We start from the raw sequence: 23193 nt of genomic DNA on the forward strand, positions 1-23193 counted from the left end.
AAGGTACTTGGGAGTGTCGGTGTAGCACATTTAGAATTCTAGCAGTGAAGTCTGATCATATGTGAGCTGTGAACCCCTATGAACCGTCTGGGCTTTCCCTTTCCCCAACCTACTGGGCACAGTGGAGTCCGCCGCCTGTGGTTTCAGGATAGAGAGCCTTAGCATCTACGGACAAAGTTTCCCTCCCCAACAGACACTTTCCAATACTGCCTATCTCTCAGGGCCACCCCGCCATCCTCTACATCCCGTGCCCATCTCTCACCATCCTTCTTCTCCTTTGCAGGGCAGTGCTGAAGGGCACAGGTGTCAGGCATTTTGAGATCTTCAGAGAAGGGCAGGGCTGCTCTCACCATGGAGTATTAGAGCTGAAAGGGGCCCAAGGGCTCATGCAGTCTGTTCCTTGGTTTTACCCCTCTCATGATGCTGCTTCTCAGTCACACTGGCCCTTGGTCTGGCCAGCCACATAGCTAGCGGGACAGCAGTGACCTCAAATCAAGGGGGGAGGCCGGCCCGTAATTGTTACTCTCTGTGATGATTATGAAGTCAGCTCGTTGCACTTGCATCCTGCCCAGACTAAAGGTGGGCCACTGCCACCACAGTTTCTCTCTGCTTCTGGTCAGCTGGGTTGTCCCGCACAGTGACGGCTGTCATCCCAAACAAACCAGATGGCATCAGAGGCACTCCATCAAGTGGGAGATGGGGAGGAGGCTGTACTGAAGAAAGAAAACTTCAACATGATGAATGCCCTCGACCAACTGCCAAAACCCTTTCCAAACCCCAAGTCTATGAACCGGACCGTCACTACCAAAGGACTCCCACTTTCCTCAAAGGGCAATTTGGTCAACTTCTTGAAGGATGATACCATCAACCTACCGTAAGACACAAATCTGGTCCTTTCCTCTCTCTCTCTCTCTCTCTCTTTCTTTCTTTTTCTTTTCTTCTTTTTTTTACAGGGTCTTGCTTTATCACCCAGGCTGGAGTGCAGCAGTGCAATCTCAGCTCACTGCAGCCTTGACTTCTTGAGCTCAAGTGATCCTCCCACCTCAGCCTCCCAAGTAACTGGGACTATTTATGCGCCACCACCACACCTGGCTAATTTTCATTTTCTTTTTTTTTATTGTGGAAACAGGGTTTCACCATGTTGCCCAGGCTGGTCTTGAACTTCTGGGCTCAAGCAATCCTCCCGCCTCAGCTTCCCACAGTGTTGTAGGTGTGAGCCACTGTGCCTATAGTTTCTAAGAAAGGCTGGAGCTGGGGGCTGGGCAGAGAGACTTAAAGAAGCTGTACTTCCATGACTTGTCACAACCCAGTTCCTTGACTCCCAGAGAAGAGTGTGTGAGCAGGTTGGATCTATTTATGTATTCCTAAGCCCCAAATCACTTCTTGGAGGCATATGGCGCTCCCACTCCAGGAGGCCTTCCTGGATTAGTCAGTTTTATTGACAGTGCTCCTTGTCCTGCCTTGTCTGGCTGTGGTCCTCACCATCACCAAACCCCCAACACCCCCATGGCTCCGCTTCCTCAACCCTCCCTGTTTGGTAACTTCATCTACCTGACTGTTCCCCAGTAGCCTGCCTTCCTTCGGACTGAGTTTTGCTGTTCCTCCTCACCAAGTCTGGGTTTCCTCTACTTCATTCCACAAAACTCTTTGAGCACCTGCAAGGTGTCTGGCCCAGTGTTGAAGTTCTGGAAACGTACAGCTGGAAAGCACAGTCCCTGCCTTTAGGGAGCTCCCAGTCTGGCATATGGAGGTCAGGGTTGAAAGGACGGGGATCATGCAATAATGAGAATGATACAGCATAGTCTGGTAAGTGCCAGGACAGGATGCCTTGAGGGGCCAGAGGGGCTTAGTATAGCTTGAGACTGGGTGTAGTTGAGGGAGGCTTCTTGAAGGAAGTGATATTTGAGCTGAGTCTCCAAGGAAAGAAAGGAGTTAGCCAGTGAAGGGGTGGTGGTGCAAGGTGATGTGGGCTGGGGGAATTACATGCAGGGTATTTTTTTTTTTTTTTTTTTTGAGACGGAGTCTCGCTCCGTCGCCCAGGCTGGAGTGCAGTGGCCGGATCTCAGCTCACTGCAAGCTCCGCCTCCCGGGTTCATGCCATTCTCCCGCCTCAGCCTCCTGAGCAGCTGGGATTACAGGCGCCCACCACACGCCCGACTAATTTTTTGTGTTTTTAGTAGAGACGGGGTTTCACTGTGTTAGCCAGGATGGTCTCGATCTCCTGACCTCATGATCCACCCGCCTCGGCCTCCCAAAGTGCTGGGATTACAGGCGTGAGCCACCGCGCCCGGCCTCATGCAGAGTATTTTTATGGGTGGGTGACCTGTGCAGACCTATGCACACATGGCCCTGCACTTACAAGGGGCTTGTGCTTAGTTTAATGCTTTGCTGTTACTATCTTCAAATTCATAATCTTTGAATAAGGGGCTCAATGTACTTCAATTTGCACTGGGCCCCACAAACTATATAGCTGGTCTTGATTCTATGAGAGGGCTGTGGTGTCCATTCCTGAAAGTGCCCATAAGCGAGCAGGTATGGCTAAAGTGATGGATACTTGTAGGAAACTTCATGGTATACTGGGAATCTTGGGCTAGAAGCCCAAATTCAAATCCAAGTTCTGCCACTTAGAGATTTATGGTCTTAGACAAGTTAATTAAGATCAGAGGCCAGATGGGGTGGCTCACACCTGTAAACCCAGCACTTTGAGAGGCTGAGGCGGGCGGTGAAGTCAGGCGTTTGAGACCAGCCTGGCCAATGTGAGGAAACCTCGTCTCTACTAAAAATACAAAAATTAGCTGGGCGTGGTGGCACGCGCCTGTAGTCCCAGCTACTCGAGAGGCTAAGGCAGGAGAATCCTTTGAACCTGGGAAGTAGAGGTTGCAGTGAGCCAAGACTGTGCCATTGCACTCCAGCCACGGGTCTGGGAGACAGAGCAAGACTTTGTATTAAAAAAAAAAAAAAAAAAATCGATCAGGGACCTTCAACCTCTCGTTTGCCAAATGGGACTAACACCCATCCAGCAGAGCTATTGTGAACATCAGGAGGAGGAGATGTTCAGCATGTAGCCAGTGCCTAGCAGCCTAATACCCAGACTCTTCAGTCTACAAAAGACCTTAGTGGGGGAATCATTTATTCCAAATGTCCACCAAGGGCTAGCATAGGATTGTCCTGTGCTATCCCTTGTCCAAATGTCCATCTGGGCTAATCAGGATTGGCTGGAACTTGGGGAGGAAAAACTTGGCCCATTCATCAACCAAGACATGGGAGGCTGGCTGGGAGTAAGGCATCCACAAACTGGATTGTGACCTATTAATGGGTCAAGAAGTCCTTCTAGTTGGTGAAGACCACTATGATAAAAATAAACTGGCCAGGTGCAGTGGCTCATGCCTGTAATCCCAGCACTTTCGAAGGCCAAGGCGGGCGGACCACGAGATCAAGAGATCAAGACCATCCTGGCCAACATGATGAAACCCCTTCTCTACTAAAAATACAAAAATTAGCTGGGCATGGTGGTCGCACCTGTAGTCCCAGCTACCTGAGAGGCTGAGGCAGAAGAATCGCTCAAACCCAGGAGGAGAGGTTGCCGTGAGCTGAGATCACACCACTGCACTCCAGCCTGGCCGACAGTGAGACTGCGTCCCAAAAACAAACAAATAAATAAATAAACTATAATATAATTGGAAATTCCAGAGCCCATTGCACACAGAGTAAGTATTGGTCTGCGAAATGTTTGTTTTAGTTATAGATGTATATATACCCGTACTAAGTTACCATGGAAAGTGTATTTTACTTTGGGTAAAGGTAAAAAAAAAAAAAGATTTGAAAGCCAAACTTTTTGGCTTGGTATTCTTCACTGGTTAAAAAAATATTGTTTTTTTTTTATTTGTCTGGGGGCAGTGGCTCATGCCTATAATCCCAGCACTTTGGGAGGCTGAGGTGGGCAAATCACCTGAGGTCAGGAGTTTGAGACCAGCCTAGCCAACATGGTAAAACCCCATCTCTACTAAAAATACAAAAGTTGGCCAGATGTGGCAGCATGGGCCTGTAATCCCAGATACTCAGAAGGCTGAGGCAGGAGAATCGCTTAAGCCAGGGAGGCAGAGGTTGCAGTGAGTCGAGGTCACACCAGCGCACTTCAGCCTGGGCAACAGAGCAAGAATCTGGCAAAAAAAACAAAACAAAACAAAACAAAACAAAACAAAACAAAAAAACAGAGTAAAAACAGAAAAAAAATATTAAGTGATGGGGATCATGTACAAGGTTTTTCTTTGTAATAACAAAAAATTGGTAACAAAACAAATATCCATATAGGCCGGGCAAAGTGGCTGATACTTTTAATCCAAGCACTTTGGGAGGATCACTTAAACCCAGGAGTTCAAGATCAGCCTGGGCAACATGGCAAAACCCTGCGTCTACAGAAAAGTACAAAAACTAGCTAGACATGGTGATGTGCCCCTGTAGTCCCAGCTACTCAGGATAAGGTGGATGGATGGCTTGAGCCCAGGAGTTTGCGCCACTGCACTCCAGCCTGGGCAGCAGAGGGAGACCCTGTCTCAAAAAAACAAAACAAAAACAAATATCCGTGTAATGGCAAATCATATAACAGCAAAAATGACTGAACCAGAGCTACATGTATCACTATAGATGAATGTCAGCACAAAGTCGAGTGAAAAAAGCAAGTTGCAGATGTATATGTGCTGAATAATATCTTTTATTTATACAACGTCTACAAACGTGAAAAATAATAGATCTTATCTAGAGATAACATAAATGTGTAAGAAACCTATAGAGACTCACATTGAGTAATAAATACACAATTTAAAATAAAGCTAGATGAGGAGTAAATGGAGGTTTAATATAATATTCTTGATATTTTTGTATAAGTTTAAAATACTTCATAATTTTTAAAAATTCAGAATGGAAGAAACAAGTTTTTGAGCATCCACCCCAACCTATGTACATTTGTTTTATTTTATTTATTTCTGAGACGGGGTCTTGCTCTGTTGCCCAGGCTGGAGTGCAGTGGCACGATCTCAGCTCACTGCACCCTCCACCTACGGGGCTCAAGCGATCCTCCTGCCTCAGCCTTCCAAGTAGCTGGAATTACAGGCACCCGCCACCATGCCCAGCTAATTTTTTGTATTTTTAGTAGAGACAAGGTTTCACCATGTTGGCCAGGCTGGTCTTGAACTCCTGACGTCAGGTAATACACCCGCCATGGCCTCCCAAAGTGCTGAGATTTTGCACCTGGCCCATATGTGTATTTGTATTCCTGTTAATTTTACATGTTAGATATTAATAGGTATTATTAAATGCTACTAAAATGTAAGTAAATATTAGTAATTCCATTAAAATTTAAACAATAGTAAATATTAATGAAATTGAATGTATTACTTTCATACCCCAGTAGATCTTTGTGGTTATTCCCTGGGGCATTTGCACCCCATTTGGAGGGAGGACTTGCCATTTTAGTGTGTTTTTTAAATTGTGATTTTCTGAGGATTTTTTTTTTTTTTTTTTTTGAGACAGAGTTTCCCTCTGTCGCCCAGGCTGGAGTGCAGTGGTGCGATCTCGGCTCACTGCAACTTCTGCCCCCTGGGTTCAAGCAATTCTCCTGCCTCAGACTCCCAAGTAGCTGGGATTACAGGCGTCCACCACCACACTCAGCTAATTTTTGTGTTTTTAGTGGAGACAGGGTTTCACCACGTTGGCCAGGCAGGTCTCTAACTCCTGACCTCAAGTAATCCGCCTGCCTTGGCCTCCCAAAGTGCTGGGATTATAGGCATGAGCCGGTGTGCCCAGTCAGAATCTTATTAAAGATGCAGATTCCCTAGTCCCTGCTAACTGGGGACCAGAGACTAAAAGTCTGCATTTTTAGTAAGTGCCCTGGTGAGTCTAATGCAATGCTATAGAGCAATGAGGCTGTTCCAAGCTGTTTGCAAATGGCTGGGCATGCTGGTAAATCAGGCCCAAGGCCTGTCCTCAGGAGCCCTCAGGTGGAACGGGCTGGGGTGGCCTCCTTCATCTGACTCACCTGTCTCCCCTCTTGCTCCAGGAAGCCAATGCCAGTGGATGATTCAGATTGCAGCTCTGATGATACCAGCATCTCTGCCTTCTCATCCACCTTGCTGAACCCCATCAAATTAGCTGTGACCCAGCCCAACAGCAGCTTCTTTGCAGGGATGCTGGAGGGGGAGCTGAACAAACTCAGCTTCTCCCCGATGGCCAAGAATACAGAAAAGGAGGACCTGGCCCTCGGCCCCTGCCCATGCCCATCTAAGTGCCAAATGGCCACGAGGGGCCTGCTGGACCTTGACAGCCCTGAGCTGGAGACAGAAACCTCCTCAATGGACTCGGAATCTTCTGTGGTTGTGGACCTGCCGGACACCCCCTTCATCTTCGAGCACACTGTCAGCAATTCCACAGCTGTGGTGCGTTTCCCTTGCTTATGCGTTCAGCAGAGGCTTATTGTGCCAGGCACTGAGCTGAGCTCCATGGGTAGTGAGAAGGTGCCTGCCACCTGCATCTCGACCTCAAGTTCACGGTTTAGGAAGGGAGAGGACGTGTCTGTTAAAAACTCCAGTGCAAGACGGAAAGCGTTCAGTGCTGTAGGAAAAGTTCAGACGAAGTGCCACTAGGAATTCAAAGGAAAGATACATTACTTCCAGATGCAGGAATAAGCTTAGTGGCTTTTGGTAACATCTGAACTGGGAAGCAGAGGTAGCATGTAAACATCTAGAAGTGGAGGAGGGAAAGCATTCCCTGGAGGGGCGGATCCTAGCAAAAGCTCATAGGAAAGTATGGGAGGAAATCTCAATTTGAACAAGATGGCAAGTGATCTGTAGGAATAGGAAAGCGTGAGAAGCCCTGGATGAGGACCTGGTTCAAGTGAGGCTCCTCGGGATTCCTAGGCCTCCTCCCTAGAGGGTCTGGGGTGAAGCCTGATAATTTGCATTAGTAACAGATTCGCAGAGGATGCTGGTGCTGCCAGTCTGCAGGCTACACGCCGAACAACACCGTCCTACACTATGGGAAGTGAAGACAGGGGTCAGGATGGGGAATGTTAGTCTGGGGTCATCTTCCAGAGTACTCCATTGTTAGGATACTGTATAGATTTTTCTGTAACTAACAGGGAACAGCTTTGTACAAAGCTTCACATCAGATGATGAAAGCAATTCGAGCTGTATCTTGGGAAGATGCCTGGAATTCCACTGTTGGATGGCCCAGAGCAGTGTTTCTCAAAGTGCTCTCCAGATGGACAGTGTCAGCATCACTCAGCAAATTGTTAGAAATTTAAATTCTCATCTCCCTCCATCACATTTGGGCCTCCTGACTCAGAAACTTTTGGGGCGGAGGCCAGCAATCTATCTTTTAATAAGTCCTCCGGGGTATTCTAATGCACACCAAGTTTGACAACCACTGGCCTAGATGGAGGAGAAACCAGACAGGAGGCAGCAGGCCCAGAAATCTGCAGTTATAAAACCTCCCTGAGATGCTTAACCAGGCTTAGCAACCATTGTAGTACGAGGTGTATAGGCTCTGGAGCTATGGGTTTGAACCCTGGCTGTCAATTGCTGTGTGATGATGGACCAGTCACTTGCCCTCTCTGGACCTAGTTGTTAAGAAGATTTCTAAGGTCCTTCTCAGCTGACAGAGTCTAGAACAGCGGTTCCCAACCTTTTTGGCACCAGGGACTGGTTTCATGGAAGATAATTTTTCCATGGATCAGGTTGGGGGATGGTTTCAGGATGATTCAGCATATTACATTTATTGTGTATTTTATTTCTATTATTATTACATTGTAATATATAATGAAATAATTATACAACTCACCATAATGTAGAAACTGTGGGAGCCCTGAGCTTGTTTTCCTGCAACAAGAGGGTCCCATCTGGGGGTGATGGGAGACAGTCACAGATCATCAGGTATTAGAGTCTCATGAGGAGCATTCAGCTTAGATCCCTCCCATACAATTCACAATAGGTTCACTCGCCTGTGAGAATCTAATGCCGCTGCTGATCTGACAGGAGGTGGAGCTCAGGCGGTACTGTGAGCCATGGGGAGCAGCTGTAAATGTAGATGAAGCTTCGCTTGCTCGCCCACCGATCTCCTCCTGCTGTGCTATCCAGTTCTGCACAGGATATCTGCTATCAGTCCATGACCCAAGGGTTGGGAACCCCGGTGTAGAAGAAATATGGAACGAGGGTGCACCCTAAAGTGGGCGGGGCTGCCCAGGAGAGTAGCACATGCTGCGGGGCAGGGCTTCCACACTCAGTGCTGCAGTACCTCGCACCTTCCATCTGACCTGCCTGGGTCCCAGCAGGGGATGGGCGTGGGACATCCTGACCCCAGTTGGGAGGGTGAGGGGACAGGAAGGACAGGACAGATATGAGGAAGTCTTGGGGCTCTCTCTTCCCCTAGATTTCCTGGACCTACGCCTTGGGCAAGCAGCCGGTCAGTTTCTACCAGGTCCTGTTGCAGGAGGCGGCCGAGACACAGGAGAATGAGTTGCCCAAGGCAAAGAATCGTCCATGGATCTTCAACAAGATCTTGGGCACCACTGTCAAGCTGATGGAGCTGAAGCCTAACACATGTTACTGCCTCACTGTCCGTGCAGCCAACACAGCTGGGGTGGGGAAGTGGTGCAAGCCCTACAAAGTGAGCCCTGGGAAAAGAGGGGCCTTGGGGGTGGAGAGAAGTCCCAAACCAGGGAACCAGGGCTTTGGAGGTTGGGAACACCCCTATACCCACATGTCTCATCTGGCTAGCTTTCCTTCTGCCTGGGTCAAGAAACATCAATTCCAGGATGCATGCTTCTGGGAGGTTTATGGATTAAGCCACTCTGCGGCCCACTAGGAATGCATTTTTCAACATCGTATTTTTCAATGAACGTATTTTTCAACATCACTATAATGTTCCCCTTCCCATTGGTTTTTAGACTCTGCAACTCAGTGCCAATAATTGTGAGTAGGCTGGGAAGTCAAGGGCATTGAAAGAAACAGGCAAGACAAGAGGCTAAAGGGGGATGAAGAAGGGAACAGCCGGGTATGGGTAGGGGTACGGGGCTGTAGAGGCCTGAGTAGAGACAGCCCTTTGGTTGGAAACATCCCATAACTGAGGAGGCACAGGCTTGAGTCATGCATCTTTGTACCTGTTTCCTGCATCAATGGCTAGGTTGGATAAGGCTGTTTAAAACAGGTCTGAGTTAGCAGACAGAAAAAAAAAGGAGGTGATAGAGAGAGACAGCCAGGCTCAGATCTCGGAAGAAATTCTGAAGGGTTTTCTTGTTTCACTTCAGTTTGCAACCCTGGCCACTGACTTCAGCAGCTTTCCTGAGAACAACCCCATCCAGATCACCGTGCGGCGCAAGGAACCCCAGCGAAAGATCGTGTCCATCAGGCTGGAGGAGATGCGGAGGCTGGAGGATCTGGAATACCTATTTCCCTATTAACAGGGAGGGCCCCAGGACACCCCTCACCAACTTTCAGCTTTGGCCCCGGGCCCTTAGGAACCAGAACTGTGAGACTTACCGTACCACCAGCACCATGCGGGCCCAAGGGCCTGGCAGAGTGGTATGGGAACCCCACCCCTGGGCTGGGGCCAGGTCCCTCATTAAAGAACTGCAGGCCATCTAGCACCCTAAAATCTGCTTTATGCTGCGGACAGCCTCAGATGGGCTGTCACCCACCTCTTAGCTTCCACCAGGACGGACTCTGCATGAGTAGGGAGATGGAAAACAGGCAGCTAGGCAATAGGATGCTGCCATCACCCCTTCCCCAGTGGGGCGGGGGACAGGGGCAGGGAGACTGGTGCCGTAAGACTAAACGCCTCTTACACCAGAAAAACACAGAAATAGCTGTCATGGACAGAAGTGGTGGCCCATGAGCTGTCAGACTAGCTTGAGCTCTGGAGGAAGGGATGTGGTACAAAGTGCACAGTAAGCTTTGGGGAAGGGTCTGGTTTAATCCCAGCTCTTCCTCTTACTGGACGTGAGGGCGCGGGCTAATCATTTAAGCTGCTTGTGGTGTTTCCTCATCAGAAGTTTGGGGGCTTGAGAACTTTCCAGGCCTGGTACAGTCTGAGGGCACAGCAGACAAGCACCTGACACCAAGGAGCTCAGTGGCTGATAGCTTTGTTCGCTTCTCATGTAGCCTCACTGCAGAGATGTGCAAGGTGGAGGCCAAGCACCGCAGCTAGGTGACGCGCAAAACCCAAAAGCACAAAGGGTGGAGGAGGGTAAGAAGGAGCAATATGCTAGTTCTGAGCAGTTTATACAAGGATGGTTTGGAAATCCAATCTGAGTAGTTCATACTATGACCCAGCTTAGCATGGGATGCAGGAGAAAGCGGAGGCAGGGTGCATGCAGGGCAAGATCTCGGCCTGCGGTCTGAGTCCTGATGGGAATTCCTTTCACCACTTGAAAGTTCTCATGTGGCAGAGAACTATCCTCTGTTATCAACCATACCCACTTCGGCTCAGAGCTTACTGCTGCCTCCCCATCTGAGGGAATCCTCTGGAAGAACCATCACCTTCCCCGCTCTATCCTAAGGGCCCAGGAAAGTGCTTGGTGCCTGGCAGGGCCTCAGGCAGTGTGCTACAGGAAGGCAGAGGTGTCCCCTAGAGCAGGGCTGGCCAGCAGAACCCTCTTAATGACGAAAACCTTTCTGTGTGCTGTCCAATACTGGAGGTCTTACCCCGTGTGGCAGAGGAACTGCACTTCTATTTCATGCTAGCAGCCACATATGGCCGGTGCCTACTGCAGTGGACAACAATACAGCCCTAGATTCTCCTTGGCCACTATCACGACTGGCCTCTCTCTTACCCACACGGGGGAAGACAGGGAAGGCAAGTGCCTGCTCAGTGTGGTTTTGGCGTAGTCCAGTGCAAAGGAGGGGGCTGGACAATCTGATTTAGCACAGTCCTTGATTGAGTTCTGGGGATTCTAGGACAAGAAATTAGAACCCAACACACAAAACATAAATTATTTATGTGGTCATAGAACCTGGGGTCTGACCCTGTACAGAGTTGACACTACCGGCCCACTCACAGAGCCTGGCCGCCCACCACCCCCGTCTGTACCAGTAAGGTATACAGTAGTAGACACAGGCCAAGTTCGGTGACAACTTCCTGTGACCTTTGATTTCTGGCTCTGGGGTGTGCCACAACCAGGAGATCTGTGGGAAGACCCCACTCGGGTCTGTCGAGGACAGCAGGCCACGCGCATTCTGAGGTCCCCACTGGTGGGAAGGGTGTGTGCGCTGCCACCCGAGTCTTTGTTCTCTGGCAGGAAAGGCGGCTGGCAGAGGCCCAGTCCAGGTGGGGGTCAGAGAGAACTGCAGGCCTTCTCATCTCCTCCATCTGTGGAGAAGGGAAGGGTGTCAGGATGGAGATGCCACCTCAGGAAAGGGAGACTGTCATATAATCCCAGTGTCAACTGACGGACGGCCTGTGGTCCACCCTCAGAGTCACCAAGAGCCGGGCGACCGTCTCTGCTCTGGCCACCCAAACTCAGACTGCCCACCCACTGTCTGCTGCTGCCAGGACCTCCACCCAGGGCCTGGCCCCTGGGATGCCCACCACCAAACAGCCACAATCCCTTATAAGCACACGACACTTTAGCTTCCAGAGCGCTTACCCTCCTATTTTTGATCCTGTCTATGAAGGTTTGATAATTCCCAAGAGACTCATTAACCAAGTTCGCTGTAATTACTCATTGGCAGAACTAGGATTTGAACTCGTGTCTTGGGACTCTGAAGTCCAGTGACAGAAAGACCTGGACGCGCCCTCTAAGAGGGTATCTTTGGCCTCTGTTATTCCGGTTGCCCTCCCACCTGCCCACTGAGAACCTGGCTACACACACCTCCTCAGGACAGTCTGAGCACCTAGAGGGCCCTGTGGAATTCTACGCCATAAGGGAAAGTGTGCAAAGAGGGACTGGCTTAGGGTCAGGAGGGCCAAGCACGCCAACCACCACCTCCCCCACACTCACATCCGGAGGCATTTGTCCTTCCCACCACTTGCCACTCTCTGGCCATCTGGACTCCAGTCAACAGCATATACCTACAGGGAGGCAGAGGAGGAAGGCAGGTGAGGTGGTGAGAGGGAGACAGCCAGGCTCCAATCCCAATCCCTCCTCTGCCCAAGGGTTGGCCCTACCTCATCCGCGTGGCCAGGCAGGTCCATGGCCAGCTTCTGGGCCTTCACATCCCACACCTTCAGTGTGCTGTCACTGCTGCCGCTGACCAGGAGCCGGCTGTCAGCTGACCATGCAATCTGGTACACGGCAGCCACGTGGCCGCGTAGGGAAGCCAGGTACCTGGTCCAGAAGACGATGATGGATCTTAGTCTGAGTTAGATCTTCCAACACGTCTGAAGGGTCCCCTATGCTCATGGTCATGGTTCTCAACCTTGGCTGTTTGTTAGAAATACCTGGGAACTTTTACAAAATCATACTGCCTGGTCCCCATCCGAGGCCATTTTAATCATTACCAGTCATTACAATTTGTAAAACTTCTGCAAATGAGTAGCTTCTAGCATGCCTCTTGCTTGCCCTCCATACCTGCACAACTTTGCATGCCTTAGACTCCAACGTGGCCATCTGCTTAGCCCATCTGCCTGACATCCCCCCAAGCAGCAGGTGCCTGCTGACAGGCGGCATGGAGTAACAGCGGGCCAGGCCGACCTGAACTTTCACATCAACACAGTCTAGCTGCTTCTCTTTCGACAAACCATCAGGCCTCTCTGAGACTCAGTTTCCTTCTTTTAAAAAGGAACCCAATTACCTATGTTAAAGGGTTGCTGTGTGAAAACACAGTGACTGATGCAGAGGTCCCCCTTCAACCCCAACAAGGTATTCCTGGCTCTTTTTCTCCCCTTGCCTCTGCCTTTGCCTCTCCTCTGATCCGATGAACCCCAAGGGCATTGCGCCTCATCACACCAAGGGTTCCCACACTAGAATGCGTAGCAGAGTCACCTGGTAATTTATTAAAATGAAGAATCAGATCCACAGGGTCTGAGTGGGGGCCAGGACTCTACATTGCTATCAAGCTCCCATGTGATGCTGATGCCACTGGTCTGTGGCCCACACTTTGAGGAGGTCCAAGTAACAATTGTACCACAAGCCTACCTACCACCACTTCACCTTCTCCAGGGCTACAGCCCTACCACTTCAGCTAGCTCTAAGACTTCTCTCCTAAGACATAAACTAGCTTTTTTTTGAGACAGAGTCTCACTCTGTTGCCCAGGCTGGAGTGCAGTGGTGTGATCTCGGCTCACTGCAACCTCCGTGTCCCAGGTTCAAACGATTCTCCTGCCTCAGCCTCAGGGGTAGCTGGGATTATAGGAATGTACCACCACGCCTGGTTAATTTTTGTATTTTAGTAGAGACAGGGTTTTGCCATGTTGGTCAGCCTGGTCTCAAACTCCTGAACTCAGGTGATCCGCCTGCCTCGGCCTCCCAAAGTCCTGGGATTACAAGCATGAGCCACCGCACCTGGCCTGAACTAGCATTTTTAGTGACCATTTAGTGCGGGTCCTAAACATACTGTCTTATTAAATCCTTGTAACTAGGCCAGGCGTGGTGGCTCACACCTGTAATCCCAGCACTTTGGGAGGCCGAAGCAGTTGCATCACTTGAGCTCAGGAGTTCAAGACCAGCCTGGTCAACATGGTGAAACCCCGTCTCAACTAAAAATACAAAAATTAGCCAGGCACTGTGGCAGAGGCCTGTAATCCCAGCTACTTGGGAGGCTGAGGCAGAAGAATCACTTGAACCCAGGAAACAGAGGCTGTAATGAGCGAAGATCGTACCATTGCACTCCAGCTACTTGAACACCAGGCAAGAGTGAAACTCATCTCTAAAACAAACAAACAAACAAACAAAAAAACCCTTGTAACAAAGCTGAGAAGTAGGGGGTCTGCATATTACCGAAGAGGAAACAGTGGCTTAGAAAATCCAAACACCTGCCAAGGCCACACAGCTAGTAAGTGGCAGTGCCAAGCCCCTCCCACTATTCACTCCTTACAGAGGGGCAGTACCCACCCCCACTCACTTGCCCGTCCTGCCATCCCACAGCTTGATGGACTTGTCGAAGGAGGCACTAGCCACGATGCGGGAGTCAGGAGAGAAGAGCACCTGGTTGATGAGAGCTTGGTGTCCTGTCATCCGAGTGAGAGGCTTTTTGTCCTCTGCTGGGGACCACAGGAATAAGGTGAAGTCATCTGAGCCAGACACCAGCCTCTCTGGACCCTGGCCCTAGGGGACGCAGAAAGCACACTGTGTTGGGTGTGGTCTCAGAAAGAAGAAGGAGGGCCCGACCTTGGCAGCAAACATACACCCTGATTACTCAATGCCAGGGACAGAGAGAGGCCAGCACTAGAAGCAATGAGGACTGGGTTGGTCACTCACTCGCACGTGACCCAGGCAAGTCACTTCATGCAAAAGGAAAACGAAACTCTACATGCATGTAGAAAAAATTTTTAAGATACACAATTACAGAAAAAGCAAGGCACAAAATGATGTGTTAAAAGGAGTAGGATTTTATGTATGTACGTATGTGTGTGTGCTTATACAACAATACTGTATATAGACACGTGTATGTGTGTATAGTAAATCTCTGGAAGGTGATTCAGGATATTGGTAGCACTGGATGCTACAATAGAGATGGGAGACTCCGTGATCTACCTTTTTGTATTTTTTTGAACATGAATGTGTAAACAATCTTAAATAAAACAACAAACTAAAATAAAAAAGAAGCATGTTGGAAATATAGGTAAGCAAATAAACTAAACAAAAAAAGAAATAAAATGATCTCTAGCATATTAATATTTTAGGACTGCAAACTAGGATTATGAAGAACAACTTTTTGGAATAGGTACATTCTGAGCTGGGTCTAAAAGGGAGAAGGGTCTGAGAGGGTTTTAGTGATTGGCTAAGGACTGGTACAGAGCTGGGGGTGCACGTGGCTGGCACACACTCACCCGCACGAGGTTGTATCGGCTCAGAGCCCTCTCCTTCAACTCCTGCACTGTGGCCAGGTACCAGAGGGGAGAAGAGGAGGTGAGGAAGAAGGCCGATTAGAAAATCTGATACAAAGAGCAAACACTCCCCATTAAGCTGGAGAACTGGCTCCTTCCCAAACAGCCCCAGCTCTTCCTTCTCCCGATCACTCACAGGATCCTTGGAGGTCTTGGGCATTAACTGAGGCCTCAGCAGGTTCAAAGGCCCCAGTGCGCAGGGCATAATCAGTGCTGAGCGCCATGGTGTTCACCCAGTGGCCATGGCCTTGCAGAGTCCGGCACAGCACACCCTAGGGCAGAGCGAGTCGGGTCAGACACACACACTCCTCCCCACCCCTGGGAGATAAGCCCCAGGAGATGGGTGGTACAGGACTAGGAATCATCTTCACTCATGCATTGTGATCTTAATCAAACCACCCCTCTGGAGTCAAGTCTGTCCCCACTTGTAAAATGGAGTCCAGATCATGAAAATGTTTCACGGAAGAGGAGTTAGGTATGTCAGAGTAAACAGCTCCAGTCCAATACGTTTGGGATATGGTAGATCTGACAAAGCTCAACAGGTGTCCTACAGGAGGAATTTCCAGAGTGTGACGATCTCATGGGGACTCTGCAATCTCCACTATGGTGCAGCACCAACCACAGAACTCCTCATTCCCAAAACACCTCCCTTGACCAGGGCTGAAACACTGGACTCGCAGATGTCAAGGTTGTTCTGAGTGCCAGCATCTTGTGATGTGAGATTTTCTGGACTGGTTACTGAACCCTCCCAGTGCTTACGTCATGAGCCCTCCAGACTTTGATGGTGCGGTCCTGGGAGGCAGAGTAGAGAAGCCCGTCCCCTCCCCACCGGAGACAGGTGACCGACTGGGTGTGCCCGGTGAGGATGCGCTCACAGCGGCCTGCAGTTGTGTCCCAGATCCGCACGCTGCCATCCTTGGAGCTGCTGGCCACATAGCGGCACTCCGGGTTCCTGCAGAGAAGGGAGATGTGACCTCATCTGTGACCTGGCAACATCTGTCTGCCCATGGCACCTCCCCATTCCCAACTCAAAGGCCATGGAAAATCTCTTGGCAGCTTTCTGACACCAAGACCTGGCTGCACTGCAAGGTGGTTGCAACGAGCAGATCCTGTGATGAGCAGCCTCTCCCAAGCAGCAACGCGGGTCCGCACCTGGAATACGCTTCTCCCATGCCTGCCAAGCCATCATGGTCATTCAGGTCATACCCATCTCGTCCCCTCACGTAAAACTTCTATGCATTGGGCAGGGAAAGGGGATGTCTTTGATCCCGACTCATTTGTCCCAGCTCCATCAGTGTCACTTACGCATGGAGGGGCTCCCAGCTCAGGCCTGTGATCCACTTGCTGTGGCCAGCGAGGGTCCTGCCCACCTGCTTCCCTGTGCTTGGGTCCCAGAGGAGAATCTGAAGGACAGAAGTTCACTGAATAATCCTTCCCAACAGGTGTCTGGCTCCACCAAAAATCCCTGCCTACCACTTCCCACCCAACCCTCCCCGAAGACTCCTGAACCTGATTCTGAACTGTCCCCTAGGGAAGGCGCCCTTGAGTCTCTGCCTAGTTAACCTGAGCACCACCTACCTGGCCATTCTTGCAGCCTGAGGCCAGCTTCTTGCCATCTGGAGACCACGATATACTAAGGACCCAGTGTCTATGTCCTAAGAAAGCAGAGAAGGGAGAAATAAGGGACTACATCTGTCTTTATTCCCAGTGCCCAGCAGTGCCTGGCAGGTGCCAGGTACTCCTTAGTCATTTGAAAAAATGAATGATCGAACAAAAGGAGCGATGAGGCTTTCTGGGGATGGAGAGAGTGCACCCCAAGTGTTAGAGCTCTGCATCTTGCTGCACGGATAACACCATCACTCTCTAATGATTCCTTATGTGACACATACTATGAAGTGTTTTCGTACATGTCATCCCTTGTTACTCTCACAAGGGTTCTAAGGTATGGAGCAAAGCAAGAAGTATCATCCCCATTTTCCAGACCAGAAGACTGAAGCTTAGAAAGGGAACATGCCCTACACACACAAGTTCACTCAACCAATCTGTGGTATAGCAGTGGTTCTTCAAGTGTGGTACCGAGAGCAGCATCATCAGCATCTCCTGGGAACTTGTTAGAAACACAAATTCCCAGGCCCTAACCCAGGTCCAATAGAACTAAAACTCTGGGGGTGGGACCCAGCAACCTGTAATTTTTTTGTTTTCTTTTTTCTTTTTTTTTTTTTTGTTTATGGAGTCGCACCCTGTCGCCCAGGCTGGTGTGCAATGGTGCCATCTCAGCTCACTGCAACCTCTACCTCCTAGATTCAAGCGATTCTTCTGCCTCAGCCTCCTGAGTAGCTGGGATTACAAGCACATGCCACCATGCCCGGCTAATTTTTGTAGTTTTAGTAGAAATGGGGTTTCACTGTCAGGCTGGTCTCGAACTCCTGACCTCAAGTGATCTGCCTGCCTTGGCCTCCCAAAGTGCTGGGATTACAGGTATGAGCCACCACGCCTGGCCTGCAATCTATATTTTATTTTTTTTGAGACAGAGTCTCACACTCTCACCCAGGCTGCAGTGCAGTGGCCCCATCTCGGCTCACTGCAAACTCCGCCTCCCAGGATCACGACATTCTGCCTCAGCCTCCCAAGTAGCTGGGACTACAGGCGCCCGACACCACACCCGGCTAATTTTTTGTATTTTTAGTAGAGACAGCGTTTCACCGTGTTAGCCAGGATGGTCTCAATCTCCTGACCTTGTGATCTGCCCGACTCAGCCTCCCAAAGTGCTGGGATTACAGGCGTGAGCCACTGTGCCCGGCCAGCAACCTGTATTTTAACAAGCCCCCAAGGTGAGGCGATTCTGATTTGTGCTCAAGTTTGAAAACCACTGTGGCAGAGGCAGGATTTAAATTAGGTTCTCCTTGCTACCAGTCAGTCAGCCTTTCCCCACGTCCCATATCGACTCCTTGGTGCAGTTTCTGCTTGTGTCTAAGTGGCTGGCTGCGCTCAAGGACATGATCTCTACCTAGGAACAGACAGCCACCAACTGGATATTAAGGGGTTGTAATCTGCAAAGTGAGACCCTCATCTCTATGAAAACAAAAAACGAGCCAGGTGTGATGGCAAGTGCCTGTCGTCCCAGCTACTCTGGAGCCTGAAGTAGGGGGACTGCTTGAGCCCAAGAGTTCGAGGCTTAAGCCCAGAAGTTCAAGTTAGCTATGACTGCACCACTGTACTCCATCCTGGTCGACAGAGCAAGACCCTGTCTCAAAAAAAAAAAGAAGATCCCCTAAATGGCTAATTGCATACTGACCCTTGCATATGAAATGTGGTGTCTCTGTGCTGAGATCCCAGAAGCGCACGGTGGTGTCACCAGAGCCACTGGCCAGGTACCTGGGGGAAGAACAGAGGATGCTTGATACTGCATATGTGCATTCCTGCCACCTATTCAATCACTTTCTGTGAACAGAATATGGAACTGGACTCTTTCCTCGACCCTGAAAAGGAGAAAGACAATAATGATGCCGCCCTCTGGGAGAATACCCCAGGAGGCCATTTCTGTCCTCTCCACAGCTATAACCAGCTTTTGAAGTTCTCATTGCCTTCCTAAGTTTGAGATAAGCAACTAATCCCGGTTTCACAGATGAAAAATTAACTCAGAAAGGTTAAGTGATTTATACAAGTCACACAGCTCAGATCTTGAGAAATCAAGTCCAGGAAAGGTTTGTCCAAGGCAGGGGTCCTTAGCCTTTGGGTACCATGCCCTACTGAGGAAGTCCCTTAATGGCAAGCTGAGTCCAGAGCTTGGGTCTATGGTAGGCAGCCCTGAGGCCCCATCAATTACAACTCTGGGGGACCCTCCCCACACCAGGCAGAGGCTGCACCCCCACATACCCCCTCCATGAGTCTGCAGCTGTCCTTACTTTCCCGTGGGGCTGAAGGCCACAGAAATGACTGCCTCACTGTGACCATCCAAGGAGCTGGTGCAGCGAGTCACGGCCCGGACTCTGAAGACAGCCTGTGGCTGGTAGATGATGTCTAGGACCTTCTCAGTCTCCACTGCCTGGGACTCCAACGTCTTCCCCAGTGAGGAGACGATCTCAGCATCGTGGACAAAGAAAGCCAGTGGCAGGGGATCCTCCTGAACGACAATGGTAAAGGGCAACCCTTCATCAAAGGATGTGCAGGGGCACCCTCTGCCGGGGATGCTCCCCACTGAGCTGTGGGAGGTGAAGCTTCTTCTCTTCAGCCACTGTGCTAGGGATACCCCCATCATTGCCCATTGAGAAAGACCTTTTATTTATTTATTTTTGAGACAAGAGTCTCACTCTGTCACCCAGTCTGGAGTGCAGTGGTGCAATCTCCACTCACTGCAACCTCTGCCTCCTGGGTTTAAGAGTCTCCTGCCTCAGCCTCCCGAGTAGCTGGGATTACAAGCGCCCATCACCACACCCGGCTGTTTTACATTTTTAGTAGATACAGGGTTTCACTACATTGGCCAGGCTGGTCTCAAACTCGTGACTTCAGGTGATCCACCTGCCTCGGCCTCCCAAAGTGCTGGGATTACAGGTGTAAGTCACTGTGCCCAGCCGAGCAAGACCTTTTAAATCACTAAACAGCAGTTGTAGGACACTTACACAGCACTCAGAAACTCTTTTTTCTTTTTGTGTTTGAGATGGAGTCTCGCTCTGTCGCCCAGGCTGGAGTGCAGTGGTGAAATCTCAGCTCACTGCAACCTCCACCTCCTGGGTTTAAGCAATTCTCCTGCTTCAGTCTCCTAAGGAACTGGGACTACAGGCACCTGCCAGCACACCCGGCTAGGTTTTGTATTTTCAGTAGAGACTGTTTTCGCTATATTGGCTAAGCTGGTCTCGAACTCCTGACCTCTAGTGATCTGCCGACCTCAGCTTCCCAAAGTGCTGGGATTATAGGCATGAGCCACCGCACCCCGCCTGAAATTCTTTATCTGCATCTCATAACAACCCTGGGAAGTAGATACTAATATTCCTACTGACAGTTTCAAAAGCAGAGGCTCAGAACAACTAAGTAATTTGTTCGATGTCCCATTGCCAATGATTAATTCAGGTTCTTTAGGTCCAAGATAGGATTAACATATAGCATTATGCAGTGTTTCCCAAACTACCACACCACACTGTAGTTCTGTAAAAAGCACCCAAAAAGCCTGTTAAAAAAATGTAGACTTTCTACTTCATCCTAGAGTTTGGTTTAGTAAGCCTGGGATGGGGTCCAGGAACTGCAATTTTAAGGACCTTCCCTGTCCCCAGGGCAGCTCTTCAGTAAACACACTGGCTTAAAGTTTAAAAGCAAAGGCCTGGCGCGGTGGCTTACGCCAGTAATCCCCAGCACTTTGGAGGCCAAGGCGGGCAGATCACGAGGTCAAAAGATCGAGACCATCCTGGCCAACGTGGTGAAACCCCCGTCTCTACCAATTAGCTGGGCGTGGTGGCGCGCACCTGTGGTCCCAGCTACTTGGGAGGCTGAGGCAGGAGAATCGCTTGAACCCGGAAGGCAGAGATTGCAGTGAGCCAAGATCACACCACTGCACTCCAGTTTGCCAGCCTAGCAACAGAGCGAGACTCCGTCTCAAAAAAAAAAAAAAAAAAAAAAAAAGGCAGGGGTACTCAGTTTTGGGTTCCAATTCCAACTCTGCTACCTACTACATACTATCGTGCAAATAACTGAGTCCCTCCAGGCCATGCTGTAAAATGGAGATATTAACGTGTCCCATCTTCGGGGACTGTGACAAGGAATCAATGAAATACAGTATCCAATGCGTTCAAAGCTAGGCCCGTCTCCACAGGTGGACGCCGATGGTTGGCGTGTAAAGCGCTTTGCCACTGATTCCATCTCTGACACAGGTGGGAACTCACGCCGGGTGGGTCACCACAGTCCGTTAGCGGGGGGACCGTGAACCGCAGACCCTCGGTCATCTGATTCCCCCACCGCACCCGCCCGGGGGTGGAGATGAGAGACCGCCCTGGCCAGCCGCTCACCTGAGCCAGTAGCGCGTTGCACACGAGCTGCAGCCTGTCCGGGGTGATGTCCACGGGCACGTCGAACGGGGAGCCCAGCAGCTGCCCGCCCTCATCCTGGAACTGCACTAGCAACCGCTGCACATCGCGCGCCACCGACTCGTCCTGCGCGAGAAAGCGGGGCGAGAGTCAGTCTCGTCGCCCGCCAGGAAGAGCCCCACTTCGTTTCCCTCCGGCCTCAGGGACCCGGGCCCCAGCGCCGCGACGCCCCCCGCCCCCATCCACGCACACCCACCGCCACTGCCGCCGCCATCCTGCGTACCCACGTGGAGGAGAAAGAGCCCGGCAGACAGAGCGCCATCTCCGTGGTCGGGCGGGGTAGCCGCCGGCCACATCGCCCTCTGCTGTTGGGGAGGAGAAGCGTCCCGCTGCGCACGGCCTCAGGGATTAGAAATGGGTTTACCTGGTGCTCCTCCCGCCCCTCAGCAGCCTTCACATTTATTTTTTCCCAGGGTCTTAGAGGACACAGTCAACTTTTGACTCTTCACAACAGGGATTCTAGTCCCATTTTAATTTTATTTTATTTTGAAACAAAGTTTCACTCCTTTGCCCAGACTGGAGGGCAGTGGCGCCATCGTGGCTCACTGCAGTCTCGAACTTTCGGACCCAGGGATCCTCCCACCTCAGCCTCCCGAGTAGCCTGGAGTACAGGCACACGACACCCTGCCTGGTTATTTTTCTTCATTTTTTTAGAGACTAGTTCTCACTACGTTGCCTGGGCTGGTCTCAAACTCCTGAACTCAGGCAGAGACTCCCCAACTCCCCAGCCTCAGCATCCCAAGGTGCTGGGATTACAAGTGTGAGCCCCCACGCCTGGCCTAGAAATTAGTATCCTTTTAAAAAATGGGTCAAGTTAAGACTGGGCGTGGTGGCTCATGCCTGTAATCCCAGCACTTTGAGAGGCCGTGGGGAGCCGATCACTTGAGTCCAGGAGTTCGAGACCAGTCTGGCCAACATGGTGAAACCAGGTCTCTACTAAAAATACAAAAAGATTAACCAGGCGTGGTGGTATGCGCCTGTGGTCCTAGCTACTTGAGAGGCTGAGGTGGTAGATTCACTTGAAACCAGGTGGCAGAAGTTGCAGTAAGCCAAACTCTTACCACTGCATTCCAGCCTGGATGACAGAGCAAGATTCTGTCTCAGTAAATAAATAAATAAATAAATAAATAAATAAATAAATAAAATGGATCAACTCAATTAATACTTGAGTCCAAAAGTAAACCATTTCTACAGTCATCAACCCTGTAAAGCAACAACAGTGATAATGACATCAATGAATCAGGAATTGTTCTAAGGGCTTTTTCCACATAACTCATTTAATTCTTGTAACCCTTTTCTCCCTATATTGCAGATAAGGAACTTATCTGTAATGAACTTATCAGCAATGAACTTGAGCTCTCTTGCCTGAAACGAAGGATCTCCCTTGCCATCTCTCCTCTCTCTCCCTCTACTGCCCGGACAGTCTCAAGCTCTGCCAAGTCATCCTCATGAACACAGCTTGGATCTGCTCTCCCCATCTCCACCGCCCCACTCTGGTCTGAGTCCCCATCATCACCTGCCTGGACCACTATAACAACCTCCCGATGAACCCTCCTGTCACCATTCCTGCCTCTTTCCACCCATTCTCCACGATGCAGCCAGGGTTATCTTTTCAGATAAAAAATCTGGCCTGTTGCTCTTCACCCTCAAACCCCGCAATGGCTCTCTTACGTGCAGGAAAGAAAGAACTCCTTATAATGGTCCATTCAGCCTTGTTACGTCCAGCCACCCCTCTCTTTAGGTTAAATCTTGCTGGCTTTTTCTGAGTTCTTACAAGGCACAGCCCTTCCTGCATCAGTGATTTTGCACGTGCAGTTTTTTCTGTCTGGAACTGTTATGGAGTAAATTGTGCCCTTCCCCTAATTCAAGCTTATCCAACCCCTGGCCCACAGGCTGCATGCAGCCCGGGACGGCTCTGAATGCAGCCCAACACAAATTCGTAAGCTTTCTTAAAACATGATGAGATTTTCTTTCGATTTTTTTTTCAGCTCATCAGCTATCATTAGTGTATTTTATGTGTGGCCCAAGGCAATTCTTTTTCCGATGAGGCACAGGAAAGCCAAAAGATTGGACACCTCTGCCC

At 50.1% G+C, this 23193-nt stretch overlaps 2 protein-coding genes across 2 annotated transcripts; one reads left to right on the top strand and one right to left on the bottom strand.

Moving 5' to 3' along the window:
* The first annotated feature begins 330 nt into the window (after positions 1-330).
* Positions 331-9603, top strand: FNDC8 (fibronectin type III domain containing 8). The gene is made up of 4 exons (XM_008011044.3): positions 331-874; positions 6056-6431; positions 8422-8658; positions 9299-9603. The coding sequence occupies exons 1-4, from the start codon at positions 666-668 to the stop codon at positions 9449-9451; spliced, it is 975 nt and encodes a 324-aa protein (XP_008009235.3). The 5' UTR covers positions 331-665; the 3' UTR covers positions 9452-9603.
* Positions 9604-10968: 1365 nt separating this feature from the next.
* Positions 10969-21371, bottom strand: NLE1 (notchless homolog 1). The gene is made up of 13 exons (XM_008011047.3): positions 21307-21371; positions 21033-21176; positions 18942-19159; positions 18332-18411; positions 16615-16691; positions 16342-16439; positions 15796-15988; positions 15173-15308; positions 14980-15026; positions 14052-14254; positions 12157-12316; positions 11990-12060; positions 10969-11358 (listed from the first exon to the last, which is right to left on the bottom strand). Exons 1-13 carry the CDS (start codon positions 21322-21324, stop codon positions 11346-11348), a joined length of 1458 nt encoding a protein of 485 aa, XP_008009238.2. The 5' UTR covers positions 21325-21371; the 3' UTR covers positions 10969-11345.
* Between the last annotated feature and the right edge of the window lie 1822 nt (positions 21372-23193).

The sequence above is a fragment of the Chlorocebus sabaeus genome, chromosome 16 (assembly GCF_047675955.1).
Source record: "Chlorocebus sabaeus isolate Y175 chromosome 16, mChlSab1.0.hap1, whole genome shotgun sequence".
Lineage (NCBI taxonomy): Eukaryota > Metazoa > Chordata > Mammalia > Primates > Cercopithecidae > Chlorocebus > Chlorocebus sabaeus.

What these genes read in the sequence shown, in the direction of transcription:
- FNDC8 (XM_008011044.3), top strand. Translation starts at nt 666, where the DNA reads ATGGCATCAGAGGCACTCCATCAAGTGGGAGATGGGGAGGAGGCTGTA. An exon ending in GATGATACCATCAACCTACC is followed by an intron (nt 875 to 6,055) that starts GTAAGACACAAA and finishes CTCTTGCTCCAG; the next exon opens with GAAGCCAATGCCAGTGGATG. An exon ending in AGTGGTGCAAGCCCTACAAA is followed by an intron (nt 8,659 to 9,298) that starts GTGAGCCCTGGG and finishes GTTTCACTTCAG; the next exon opens with TTTGCAACCCTGGCCACTGA.
- NLE1 (XM_008011047.3), bottom strand. An exon ending in CAGGCTGCAAGAATGGCCAG is followed by an intron (nt 16,440 to 16,614) that starts GTAGGTGGTGCT and finishes TCTGTCCTTCAG; the next exon opens with ATTCTCCTCTGGGACCCAAG. An exon ending in GCCGATACAACCTCGTGCGG is followed by an intron (nt 14,255 to 14,979) that starts GTGAGTGTGTGC and finishes TGCGTCCCCTAG; the next exon opens with GGCCAGGGTCCAGAGAGGCT.